Raw genomic sequence first — 12,951 nt, 5'->3', positions numbered from 1 at the left:
TTTGGTATTTACTTATTTTCCACAAGTACTTTATATTTTTAAAAATTAGCACTTACTTGATACTTTTCCTACCCTATCCTTTTGCCTTTTGTATCATTTGAGGGCATTTCTCTTTTTAATTTGTGTGTAATCATATTTATCCATTGTTTCCTTTTATTTTCTACTTTTTTTTAAAAAAGATTTTATTTATTCACGATAGACATAGAGAGAGAGAGGGGCAGAGACAGGCAGAGGGAGAAGCAGGCTCCATGCAGGGAGCCCAACGCGGAACTCGATCCAGGGACTCAATCCGGGGACTTCAGGATCGCGCCCTGGGCCAAAGGCAGGCGCTAAACCACTGAGCCACCCAGGGATCTCCCTACTTTTTACTTTTGATGTTACACTTACAAAGGCCTTCTACTCTCTGAGATTATACAGTCACTTATATTTCTTCTAGTACTTTTATGAATTCATATTCCACATTTAAATCTCTTAACCAGTATGCTGAAATCATGAATTAGAGGTATATCATGGTATTAAAATCCTACTAATTGTCCTCAGAACCGGGCAGCCCCAGTGGCGCAGCAGTTTAGCGCCGCCTGCAGCCCAGGGCGTGATCCTGGAGACCCTGGATTGAGTCCCACGTCAGGCTCTCTGTATGATGCCTGCTTCTCCCTCTGCCTGTGTCTCTGCCTCTCTCTGTCTCTATGAATAAATAAATAAAATCTTTCAAAAAAAATTGTCCTCAGAACCCAGCAGAGATTAAACGTATGAAGTATATTATATCTTGGACACAGCAGGTTCTAAAAGGAAACTACTTTTCCCATGACCACTGCAGCTAGTTGAAGGAAACCACTGGTAAAATGTCCTACAATAAAGCTTAAATCAAAATAAAAGAGAAAGTTCAACAATATGTTTTGTTGATCAGATTGGCAAATAATTTAAACATAATTCCAGGGGATCCCTAGGTGGCTCAGCGGTTTGGCACCTGCCTTCAGCCCAGGGTGTGATCCTGGAGTCCTGGGATCAAGTCCCATGTCAGGCTCCCTGCATGGAGCCTGCTTCTCCCTCTGCCTGTATCTCTGCCTCTCTCTCTGTGTGTGTCTCTCATGAATAAATAAATAAAATATTTAAAAAATAAAAAAATTAAAAAATAAACATAATTCCAGTGTTGGCAAGGGCATGAGGAAACAGGAACACTCATACACTGTTGGCCAAAGTATGAATTAATATAATCCTTTTGTGGAGAGAAGTTTGGCATTATCTATCAAATGTTTAAATATGCATACTCTCTGATCTAACAACCACACTTCTAGACTCATTCTACAGCAACAGGTCTATAAATGTGGAAGGATACCTGTACAGGTTGTTCATAAGAGGGAAAAACTGGAAACCTAACTGTCTATAATAGGAGAATGATTACATTTAAAATAAACCAAGACTATATCCTATGGAGTTGTTAAAGATTGAAATCTATACATAATCATTACATGTATAGTATCATTTACAGAACATGTTGATTTTTTAAATAGTAAGTACAGTATGATCCCATTTTGTAAAAAGAAATATATAGATAGATGTACACATAAGTTTATTTAATAATGACATTGTATTTTTATTGAAAAATGTCTGAAAAGATAGCCAGAGCCATTAAAAATGATTACCTATAGGGAAGAAGACAGGATTGAGGTGGGAACTGCAGGCAGAAAATAACTTTTTACTCTACACATTTATATAGTTTTTGAATTTCTATTCCTGGTATGTATTATCTTTATAAAATGGAAAATCAAAAAAGACATTAAAATTTTGAATAAATATTTTTAAAACAAATATGATTCTAAAGTATAGTAGTTAATACAAAGATAACGGTCTACATAAAGCACAGAAAACTAATACATTTTATTTTCTTAATATGCTTTGTTTCAAAATGTTTATGTCTTATAATAAATTTAACTACTATGTTCCAGAACCTGAAACCATGTTGAAAGAATTCTTAACATACTGAATATTTTCACTTTGAAAAGGAACTTATGGGGATCCCTGGGTGGCACAGCAGTTTAGCACCTGCCTTTGGCCCAGGGTGCGATCCTGGAGACCCAGGATCAAATCCCACGTCGGGCTCCCGGTGCATGGAGCCTGCTTCTCCCTCTATGTCTCTGCCTCTCTCTCTCTCCCTCTCTCTGTGTGACTATCATAAAAAATTAAAAGAAATTTTTAAAAAATGAAAAGGAACTTATTTGAGTCTAGATTCCCCTAGATAATGATCTTAAAAACTCAAAGATGGAAATCATTTCAACTGTACTGACCTAATAGGAACTTTATATACTGAGCCTATATTGTTCAAAATTCTGTAGAATTCTGGAGTTGGAGCTGTATTAATTAGAGAGATCTTACAGCACTTCTACTTTTCTTTTGATTTTCTTATGATCCCTTTTTACCAAAGCATGTAGCAAAGCAATTTAAGACCTGATTATTTGATAGTACAAAACACTACTTTAAAGCAACAATGTCTTCAATTATAAATGATATAAATTATAAATAACAGAAACCTTGAATAAAGAATCTAGTGACAGGGACGCCTGAATGGCTCAGCGGTTAAGCGTCTGCCTTTGACTCAGGGCATGATCCCAGAGTCCTAGGATCAAGGCCCACATCGGGCTTCCTGCATGGAGCCTGCTTCTCCCACTGCCTGTGTCTCTGCCTCTCTCTGTGTGTCTCTCATGAATAAATAAATAAAATCTTTTTTAAAAATCTACTAACAATTACTGAAAGTTACTTTCTTTCAAATACTCACTTACTACAGTTGTCTTTGATCTCCTTACTATGTTTACAGTAATGACCAATTTCCTCATCTGTTGTATTTATAGTTTCATGTATCTTACAAATAGTTGCCTTGTTTTCTTTAATATCTTCAAAGCATTCTGGAAAGGAGAAATGTTTATTTTCTTAAGGTAGAAATCATAAACTCAAAATTAACAAATACAGAGGAAAAAGGGGTATAGCAACTGACCTAAAAGGAGGAGAATTAGAGAAAGGAGAGGAAATGAGGACTGAGATGGGAAGACCCAATACTAAAAAGCACAGAACCAGAACCAGGCTTGCTCCTAGATCCAGAAGCAAAGGATTTATGTTTGGGACAGAAGAGAAGTACATCTGAAACTAATAGTATACTAGAAATTAACTGACTGGAATTTAAATAAAAACTTAAGAAAGAAAGAAAGAAATGTCCCTGTTCCTTATCTTTAACATAAGAGAGCTAGATTAAGTGACATCTAAGATCAGTGGCATCTTCTGAGAGTATGAGTTCATGTAAATATTTAGTCTCATATGATACTAGCTGATCTTGGTTTTGACAAATATAAAATTTGTCTTCATTGATTCCATGTCAACTAATTATTAAATGCACCTTCAACTCACTTATTTCTTTGTTACTAGGGAATAAATACAAAAATGCAATTTCTTAAAGATTAAAATAAAGCCTTAACACTCTACATTCTTTTTTGTTGCAGAATGTTAATCAAATTCTACATTTTCAGAACTATTAAGAAATTAATAATGACATCTAAAAGATTTATTTTTTTATTCACTTATTTAAATTCAATTAGTTAACATGTACTGTATGATTAGTTTCAGAAGTAGAGTTGTTATTCATCCATGTTTGTACCCTCCTAAACGACCATCATCCAGTTATCCAACTCCCCAGCCACCTCTCCTCTAGCAACCCTCAGTTTGTTTCCTATTCTTAAGAGTCTCTTATAGTTTTCCTCCCTCTCTAATTTCATATTTTATTTTTCCCTCTCTTCCCCTATGATCATCTCTTTTGTTTCCTAAATTCCACATATGAGTGAAACCATATAATTGTCTTTGTCCAACTGCCTTATTTCACTCAGCATAATACCCTCCAGTTCTATCCATATCATTGTAAATTCCATCCTTTTTGGTGGCTGAGTAATATTCATATATATTCATATATATTTATGCATATATATGCATATATCTCACATCTTTTTTATGCATTCATCTATCAATGGACATCTGACTTCTTTCCATAGCTACTAGGTACTTACCACAAAGATACAAATATAGTGATCCAAAGGGGTAGCTGCACCCCAATGTTTATAGCAGCAATGTCCACAATAGCCAACTATGTCTAAAAAGATTTTTTAAATTCACTTAAATGACCCAAAAATATATAAAGAACTTATCAAACTCAACACTCAAAAAACAAAATATCTATTTAAATAAACAGAAGACATGAACAGACATTTTTCCAAAGAAGACATACAGATAGCTAATAGACACATGAAAAGATGTTCTACATCACTCATCATCAGGGAAATACAAATCAAAACCACAATGAGGGCAGCCCTGGTGGCGCAGCGGTTTAGCACCACCTGCAGCCTAGGGTGTGATCCTGGAGACCCTGGATCGAGTCCCAGGTCAGGCTCTCTGCATGGTGCCTGCTTCTCCCTCTGCCTGTATCTCTGCCTCTCTGTGTGTGTGTGTGTGTGTCTCTATGAATAAATAAATAAATCTTTAAACAAAAATTTTAAAAAAACCCACAATGAGAGATCATCTCATACCTGTAAGAATTGCTAAAATTAACAACAGATGTTGGCAAGGATATGGAGAAAGGGGAACATTCTTACAATGCTGTGGGAACGTAAACTGGTATAGCCACTCTGGAAAACAGTAAGGAGGTTTGTCAAAAAGTTCAAAATAGAACTACTCTGTGATCCAGCAATTGCACTACTAATTATTTACCCAAAGGATACAAAAATACTGATTCGAGGGGTGCCTGGGTGGCTGTCAGTTAAGCAATGAACTCTTGGTTTTGGCTCAGGTCATAATCTCATGGTTGTAAAATGGAGTCCTGGGTCAGGGTCTGTGCTGGGTGTGGAGCTTGCTTAGGATCTCTCTCTCTCACTCTGCAACCCCTTCGCCCCTGCACATTCTCTTTCTTAAAAAAAAAAAAAAAATTCGAAGGGGCACATGCACCCTGATGTTTATAGCAACATTATCAACAATAGCCAAATTATGGAAAGAGCCCAAATGCCCATCCATTGATGAATGGATAAAGATACGGTGACCTGGATATAGTCAGCTGGGCATCTGACTCTTGGTTTCACCTCAGGTCTTGATGTCCATGTCGTGTGATTGAGCCCCCCAAACAGCTCCATGCTCAGTGTGGAGTCTGCTTGAGATTCTCTCTTCCTCTCCCTCTGACCCTCTCACTCATGCTGTCTCTCAAATAAATAAATAATTCCAAAAAAAAAAAATAAGATGTGGTGTATATATGCAATGGAATATTACTCAGCCATTTAAAAGAATGAAATCTTGCCACTTGCAATGACACGGATGGAGCTAGAGAGTATTATCCTAAGTAAAATAAGTCAGTCAGAGAAAAACAAATACTTTATGATTTCATTCACATGTAGAATTTAAGAAACAAAACAAATGAACACACAGGAAAAAAAGAGAGAAGCAAACCACAAAACAGACTCTTAACAATAGAGAACCAAGGCTTGCTAGAGGGAAGGTAGGTGGGGGAAATGGGTTAAATCAGTGATCTGTATTAAGGAGGATGCTGGGGATGAACAGAGTGTTGCATGTAAGTAATGAATCACTAAATCCTACACCTTAAACTAATATTACACTGCATGTTGACTAACTGGAATTTAAATAAAAACTTGAAACTACAAAAAAATAAATTTAGAAATAAAATCAAGGGACGCCCAGGTAGCTCAGCGATTGAGCATCTGCCTTCAAGTCCCGCATCCAGTGTCTTCTACAGGCAGAGGCTTCTCTCTCTGCCTGTATCTCAGTGTCTCTCATGAATAAATAAATAAAATCTTTTAAAAAATTTAAAAAGAAATAAAAAAATTCACTCGTTTGAAATAACCTGTTTGAGAAAAATAACGTATTTTCAACTGTGCTTAATTAAGTCATTATGTCTGCTTAAAGCAAAATTCTTCAATGCAAAATCATTGAAGGATGAATACAGAAATTTAGTACTGAAAAGCTGTAATTAGGGCAAACAGCTTAGTATTAGTCACTATATAGAACCGGCACAAAAGTTAAAATGCCAACTATAAGTTATCCTAAACAAGGCAGATGTTTATTGTCTTATATACCATAGAAAATTTAAAAAACAGAATAACTTTATCATGCAAAAAGACTTACTATTAATTCGTTGAATCATATCTCCTTTGGTACTTATATCTTGCTCATACTGGAAAACTAAAAAAAAAAAAAGTAATTATTTTGTGACTTCATTGTTAAAATGTTAAATGATAATACAAATAATTACCTATTTCTTTTTCATTTTATACCTACCAAATTCTAGCAAAAGTCTGTCCAAACTGACAAAGAGGCTGTCATTCATCTTGAATACTGTATTTTAAAAAAGAAAAAGAATTGTTAAGGATTTTCTGAAGTCATACACAAAATAGCATATATTCGTTCGGTAACAACCTTTTTAACCAGGCATTATTACAGAAAAATGTGGGGGGAGCAAGCAGCGAGGAGGCGCGAGACCCCTTCAGCTCAGGACTGGGCACAGCCCTAGTAAAGCACTTAGGGAATAACTTGCTGAAACTCGCTGCAGGACTGAAACATCTGGGGGCGCGAGCGGGGGGAGGGGCCTCATAATCCTTCAGACGTGGTATTGCAACACTTCGTTGAATTTCTGGAGTGCAGACACCAAGACTTCTCTAAAGGATATGACCTTTAAAATAAATATTATCTCTGAGGATGTCCTTTCTCAGCGTTTGTACTACTACGCCTTAGCAAGATCCCTAAGGAAAGTCCTTAACCGACACCATGGTAAAAAAAAAAAAACAAGGAAGAGGGCTAATTTACACTTAACGAATTTCCCACCAAAAAATCTAAAAAGTGGAGGTTTCCACAGGACTGCCAAGCCGCGTTACAAAATACGCCCGAGGCGGGACTCGTATTACCCGTCACGCGCAGATTCGAGGAGCCGTTTTGAAGCGCGAAGTTCGCTCACGACCCCCACCCTCACGGCCTAGGCGCTTCCCCTCACCCGGTTCCCTCCCCGCCCTCCGGCCGCGCGGAGGCGCCCACTGCTTGGGGCGGCTCCGAGGCCGGGGGTCGGGGGGAGGCCGCGCGCCCGCAAGCCCCCCACGCGACCGCTGCGCGAACTCCGGGGACGGGGCCCGTCAGCCCCTCAGACCCCTCAGGCTCGCCGGCCCAGGGACGAACTGCCGCACACAGCTCCCTTCCCCGCCCACCTCAACAGCCCCTCGGGGACCCGAACGTTCAAACCGTCCCTTCTCCGGGTCCCACAGCTCTACTCAGGGTACCGGCGCGGGGTCCTGGACGCAGAACCCGACACCGAAAGGAGGGCGGCCGTCCTCTTCGGCCTCACGCAGCCCCGGGAGAGCCCGCGAAGCCCGCGGCGGGAATTGCAGATCGCGCTCCGGAGCGAGATCGAACTCCCCGCGAGACCTGCGCTGCGGCCACCGGCCTGCCTCCCCGGGCGAAGCGCGAGCCGAGCTCCCTGGAACCCCCGGAGGGGTGGGGAGTCGGGAGCCCTGACGAGAGGAACGGGGGACCCGTCAGGGATTCTCCTGTGGCCTTGAAGACAAACGCTGTTTTAAGACTATTCATTCCTCTCGTGACAGAACAGTTTAAAAAAGTGTTTTGAGAGAACGGCAATAAAAATTGGTAATTACTGTAGCGTGAAAGTTAAAAAAAAAAAAACTCGAAATCAATCATCGGAATTCAATTTTGCATTGAGCATTTTCAAAGCTTCTTTAAAAGCAAGCGTGGAAAAAAAATAAAAAAAAATAAAAGCAAGCGTGGTAATTCAAACACATTTTCGTTCAACAAACATTGAGTGACTCGTTTGTGTAGTTTCAACTAAAATGCACGTTAATATTTTTTCCGAATTGCTTACCTTTGGATAATTTGTGCTCTTAGAATTTGTCAGCATATCCAAAGTAGAAAAGAGTGGAGAAAAAAAGTTATTTAAGCAAATTAGCCCCCAATTGTTTTAATTATTGGTATATTTCTGGTAAAGACATTTTTAATACTAAATGATCTAAATAATTGCCTCAATTCGCAACTCAAACTCACAGATTATGAAAATGAAAAAGAAATTTTCAGAGGTTTTTCTTGCTTAAATACCTCAGATTATGTGTGCATAACTGACTTTATTATGTGATGTAAAGTTGCTCATTAGTATTAATGATAGTAAACCGTCAAAACTAATGAAGTTTGATGATGTAAGAGATTTAACAGCTTTATTCATATACTTGTTTATGACATTTGTTTAGGAAGGCATAAGAGCATAAATATGAAAGTTAAACTTATTTAGATTTGTTTGGTACTACATTGCTATGACAAGACAATTTGGTAGGTCAAAAGAGTTGATTCAGTTCAACTTAAAAGTAGATTTTCTTATAAAAATTTGTGGAAACCTAGAAACCCCACCTTGCTGACACCCGAAAATAAATGCATTTAAATTCACATTATGCATATCCTGATTATTCTCACAAAAATACAACTGCATTCTACCAAAACCACTACTACGGATTCCATTCCAAAAAAATTCCTTCTGGAAAGCAATGAAAATGAAGAAGTTGATTTTGGAACTACTAGAGAGTTTGATTTTATTTTTTTAAGGATTTTATTTATTTATTTATTTATTTATTTGACAGAGAGCACAAGCAGGGGCAGCAGTAGGCAGAGGGAGAAGCAGGCTCCCAGGTGAGGGGCTCAATCCCAGGACCCTGGGATCATGACCTGAGCCAAAGGTAGACGCGTAACAGACTGAGCCATCCAGGTGTCCCTACTGGAGAGTTTTAAATAACAAATTTTATTCTTCCTTCTATATTACCCCAATAAATATACAGCACCATTTGAAAACTTACAGACCACTGACTCAGGTAAACACTTATCCTAACAAATCATTTTCTGGGAAAGTACTCCCATAAAAAATCCTTTCTTACCTATTATTAGCACCTTCCTCTTTGCTCCAGACATGCAAATCAGAAACTGAAGAAATTCTTTATTTAAACCTGCTCCCCCCCCCCCAAAAAAATAAATAAATAAATAAACCTGCTCCCCATTCTTTTTTTTTAAAGATTTTATTTATTTATTCATGATAGTCACAGAGAGAGAGAGAGAGGCAGAGACACAGGCAGAGGGAGAAGCAGGCTCCATGCACCGGGAGCCCGGCGTGGGATTCGATCCCGGGTCTCCAGGATCGCGCCCCGGGCCAAAGGCAGGTGCCAAACCGCTGCGCCATCCAGGGATCCCTCTGCTCCCCATTCTAATTGTACTGTATTCCTTTTCTTCCTTTCACTTCTAAATCTATCCAACAGAAACACATCTCCTGTTTACTATTGATTTCCACTCCTTTCCCCATTGACTTTTTAAACTCATCTGCTATCCCCATCACATTTAGCTGCTTTATCAGATAATCAATAAAATAATTTTACCCCAAATCTAATGGTCTTTTCTCAGTCTTATCCCCCCACCTTTTTTAAAAAAAACTTCCCCATCTTTGGTCCTATTAAAAGTCTTTGCAACCCTGACTTCCAAGACACTAGTCTCTCATAGTTTTCTACCTCTCCTACCTGCAGTTCTGATTCTGCTTTCTACTTCTTTACTGTTTACCATCACTACCCAACTATGGACTCTTATCAAAGCCTTTTCTTGAACTCTGCCCTTCTCTACACTCTTTTCTTTGGATTATTCATTCTAATGACTTTAGTTATTTCTATGCTTAAAATTCCCAAATCTGTATTTCTGGTCCTATCTTATTATCTGAGAGTTATATAAATATTTACATTTACATGCTTTTCCATCAATCTGGGTTCAATCTGATCCAAATTCAAAGTCATCTCTTCCTTTCCCTCTAACACATCTGTCTCAGTAGCACAGTTATCCTCCCCCAAAATCAATTACATGGAAAGTTGGTATCTTTTATGAATCATTACTCCCTTCATCTCTTGTAACTATTCACAAAGTCTTGTTGATTTTTTTCTTTAATATATCCCTCATATATATCCAATCAACTTCATAAACCGTTTTTGTAGGCATACAGATATGGATTCAACTTCTGGTTCTATAATTTCTTAAGTTAAAGCATTGGGCAAGCTTCTAACCCAAGCTTAGTTTCCTCAAATATAAAATGAGAATGAGTAAGTCTAACATCTTTGGGCACCTGGCTGACTCAGTTGGTACAACAGGTAGTTACCTGTTGTACCAACTTGATCTCAGGATTGTAAATTTGAGCTTCATGTAAGGTTTAGAGATTATTTAAAAACAAAACAAAACAACAACAACAAAAAACCCAGCATCTTGACTTCTGAGATACAGTATTTACCTGTTTTTTCTATTTCTAATAATTGATCTCTTCTTTCAGATTCATCTTCTACTTAATCATGAAATGTTATAAATTCCTTGGGCTCATTCCTAGCCCTTTCCTTATTCTGTACGCTACATTAAAGTAATTCATCCCTGCACGCAGCTTGCTCTACAACTACTATACAGATGACTCACAAATGTATATCCCTAGCCCAGACCTCTAGTATCAATCCACATCCTTAGTGACAAACAACAGAAGGTGATTGTAGCTGATTTAAGCAAAAACAGAATTTGTTTAAATGATATTGCCTATCACAAAATCCCCAGAATAGCTACAGAACCAGACTCAGAGGCAACCTAGCAAGGAGCAATGCCCAAATTCATATCAAAGAATTGGAGGTCAAGACAACACAACCACAAAGCACTAAGGACTATAGTTTTTTCCACTACCACCAGCACAAGATGCTTCTGTTACCTCTACTACCAAAACTGCCCTACAAACTTGATCTTATTTTAACTGCCACCACTGACAGAGGAAATTCTTCCCAGGGCACACTTCTTTGTGTCACTCCCAATTCAAAATTTGGGATGGGTACATTTGATTTGGGGAAGCCTAGGCCACGCGCTCCATCTCTTGTTTCCCTAAGACTGAAGGTAAAAAATATTCTCTAATTATAAGTGAATCTAAATGCTGAGAAGTAAAAAAAATAACAGAAACTTTCTATGATACCTATCCTCTGAGTTGCAGATGTAAATATCTTAATTGCCTACACAATTAGCCAAAACATAACTCATGTTTTTCCCTCCACTAATGCTGGGCCTTTTTTGTTATCTCTCTTTCCATAAATATGACCAGTGTCCATTTGTACATGCCATAAATCTAGGCATCATCATTGACAGTTTTCCTTTCATATCATCTGCCATATCTAATCTACCTCTTACATATCTTTCAAATCCATCCATTTCTCTCCATTTCAATTGCCACCATTTTAGTCCAGGTTGCCATCATTCTCTCACTTTGATTATTAGAATAGCTTCCAAACTAGTTTTGCTGTATATCTACTCTGGCCCTTTAGTCCATTCTTCTTCTTTTTTTTTTTATGATGAAAAAATTTATATTTAGATTTATAGCTGGCTGGACTCAGTTTAGATGATTCCAATTTTGTTGGCAACATCCAAAGCATCATAGTCAGGAGCCAGTCGAACATATGCTTTCTTCTCTCCATCAGGCCTGATCAAGGTGTTGACCTTGGCCACATCAATGTCAAAGAGCTTCTTCACAGCCTGTTTGATCTGGTGCTTATTGGCCTTGACATCCACAATGAACACAAGTGTGTTGTTGTCTTCTATTTTCTTCATGGCTGACTCAGTAGTTAAGGGGAACTTGATGATGGCATAGTGATCAAGCTTGTTTCTCCTGGGGGCGCTCTTTCGAGGGTATTTGGGCTGCCTTCGGAGAAGCAGGGTCTTGGGTCGTCGGAATGTAGGTGACCTGGGGATCTTCTTTTTTTTGTGACTGTGCACGCCTTTCAGCACCGCTTTCTTGGCTTTGGCTTCAGCTTTGGGAGGGGCAGAGGCTTCCTTCTTCGCCTTCGGCGCCATCTTCTTCGTGAAAGGGCTAGTCCATTCTTCATTCATCTTTCAGTGGACTGATTTTAAATGTAAGTTTATTATTCTCTTTTTCTTTTTCTTTTTCTCTTTTTCTTTCTCTTTTTCTTTGTCTCTGTCTCTGTCTCTCTGTCTCTAATACACACACACCTTAAAACACTTCAATGGCAATGACTTTCTATTATTGTTCTGAGGACCAAATTGTTATTATGGCTTGTAAGGCCCTTTATGATCCTGTCCCTATCTACCTCTGCTTCTTCATATTATACCAACTCTTATTTTCTTCCCCTGGAATCCAGCTTTATAGACCTTCTTTCAGTTTTTAACATGTTCCTTTACAGACATTGCACTTGCTGGCTGCTCAGCCTGGAATGCTCTATCCTTCATTTAATAAAATCCTAACTCTTCAAATCTCTATTCAAGTATCATAGCCTTGGTAATGCTCATTATAAACTCTCAGAGTTCATGTATTCATCCTTCATAGCCTTTAACATGGTTATAATTCTACATTATGTGTGTAATTATTATATAAATATCTCTCTCATCCATTATATTTTTAGATTTCATAAGAACAGGCCCCATACCCTCTGTTGCCCCTCCCCCAATACACAAACACATTGACCTCCACAAAGAATAATCCCAACTCAATTCACATGCAATTATAAGGTATTAAATGGCACCCCATTCTAAGAACAGTCCTTATAAGGGAAAACAATCATAGAGAAGGAAATAAAGCAATTTGAATTTGCTAACACAAATTTATTTATATAAATGGCAATCAGGTCAATGAAAAAAATAAAACAAAAAGCTTAAAGCATGCCCAGATTTTCAAATATGCATGATGAAATTTACATTTTAATATTAAATTTACATGTTAATATTAATTAAAACAACCCTCTCTCCTTTGTTTCTTCATCTGATCCCTTGTGGTAAGATTAGATCACCCTCCTGGCCACATTAGGTTTGTACTTTCATCACTTCCTTGAATTACCACATCAATAAAATACGAGTAGTTATTTGACAACT

General features: G+C 38.1%; 2 protein-coding genes across 2 annotated transcripts in view; both read right to left on the bottom strand.

Annotated features, from left to right (window-relative positions):
• Positions 1–6,364, bottom strand: part of C6H14orf39 (chromosome 6 C14orf39 homolog) — a 60,961-nt gene extending 54,597 nt beyond the window's left edge. Inside the window, exons 1-3 of the mRNA XM_041757797.1 lie at positions 6,316–6,364; positions 6,163–6,219; positions 2,774–2,900 (exon numbers count right to left, since the gene is read on the bottom strand). Of these exons, the coding sequence (XP_041613731.1) occupies positions 2,774–2,900; positions 6,163–6,219; positions 6,316–6,364 (233 nt within the window). The remainder of the gene's footprint in view (positions 1–2,773; positions 2,901–6,162; positions 6,220–6,315) is intronic.
• A 5,099-nt stretch (positions 6,365–11,463) lies between these two features.
• Positions 11,464–11,919, bottom strand: LOC121492452 (60S ribosomal protein L23a-like). Its single transcript, XM_041757717.1, has one exon. It carries the CDS (start codon positions 11,917–11,919, stop codon positions 11,464–11,466), a length of 456 nt encoding a protein of 151 aa, XP_041613651.1.
• Positions 11,920–12,951: the final 1,032 nt, after the last annotated feature.

Source organism: Vulpes lagopus, chromosome 6, assembly GCF_018345385.1.
Source record: "Vulpes lagopus strain Blue_001 chromosome 6, ASM1834538v1, whole genome shotgun sequence".
Lineage (NCBI taxonomy): Eukaryota > Metazoa > Chordata > Mammalia > Carnivora > Canidae > Vulpes > Vulpes lagopus.
Note: the sequence above shows the minus strand (reverse complement) of the source record. Positions and strands in the feature narration are given on the sequence as shown.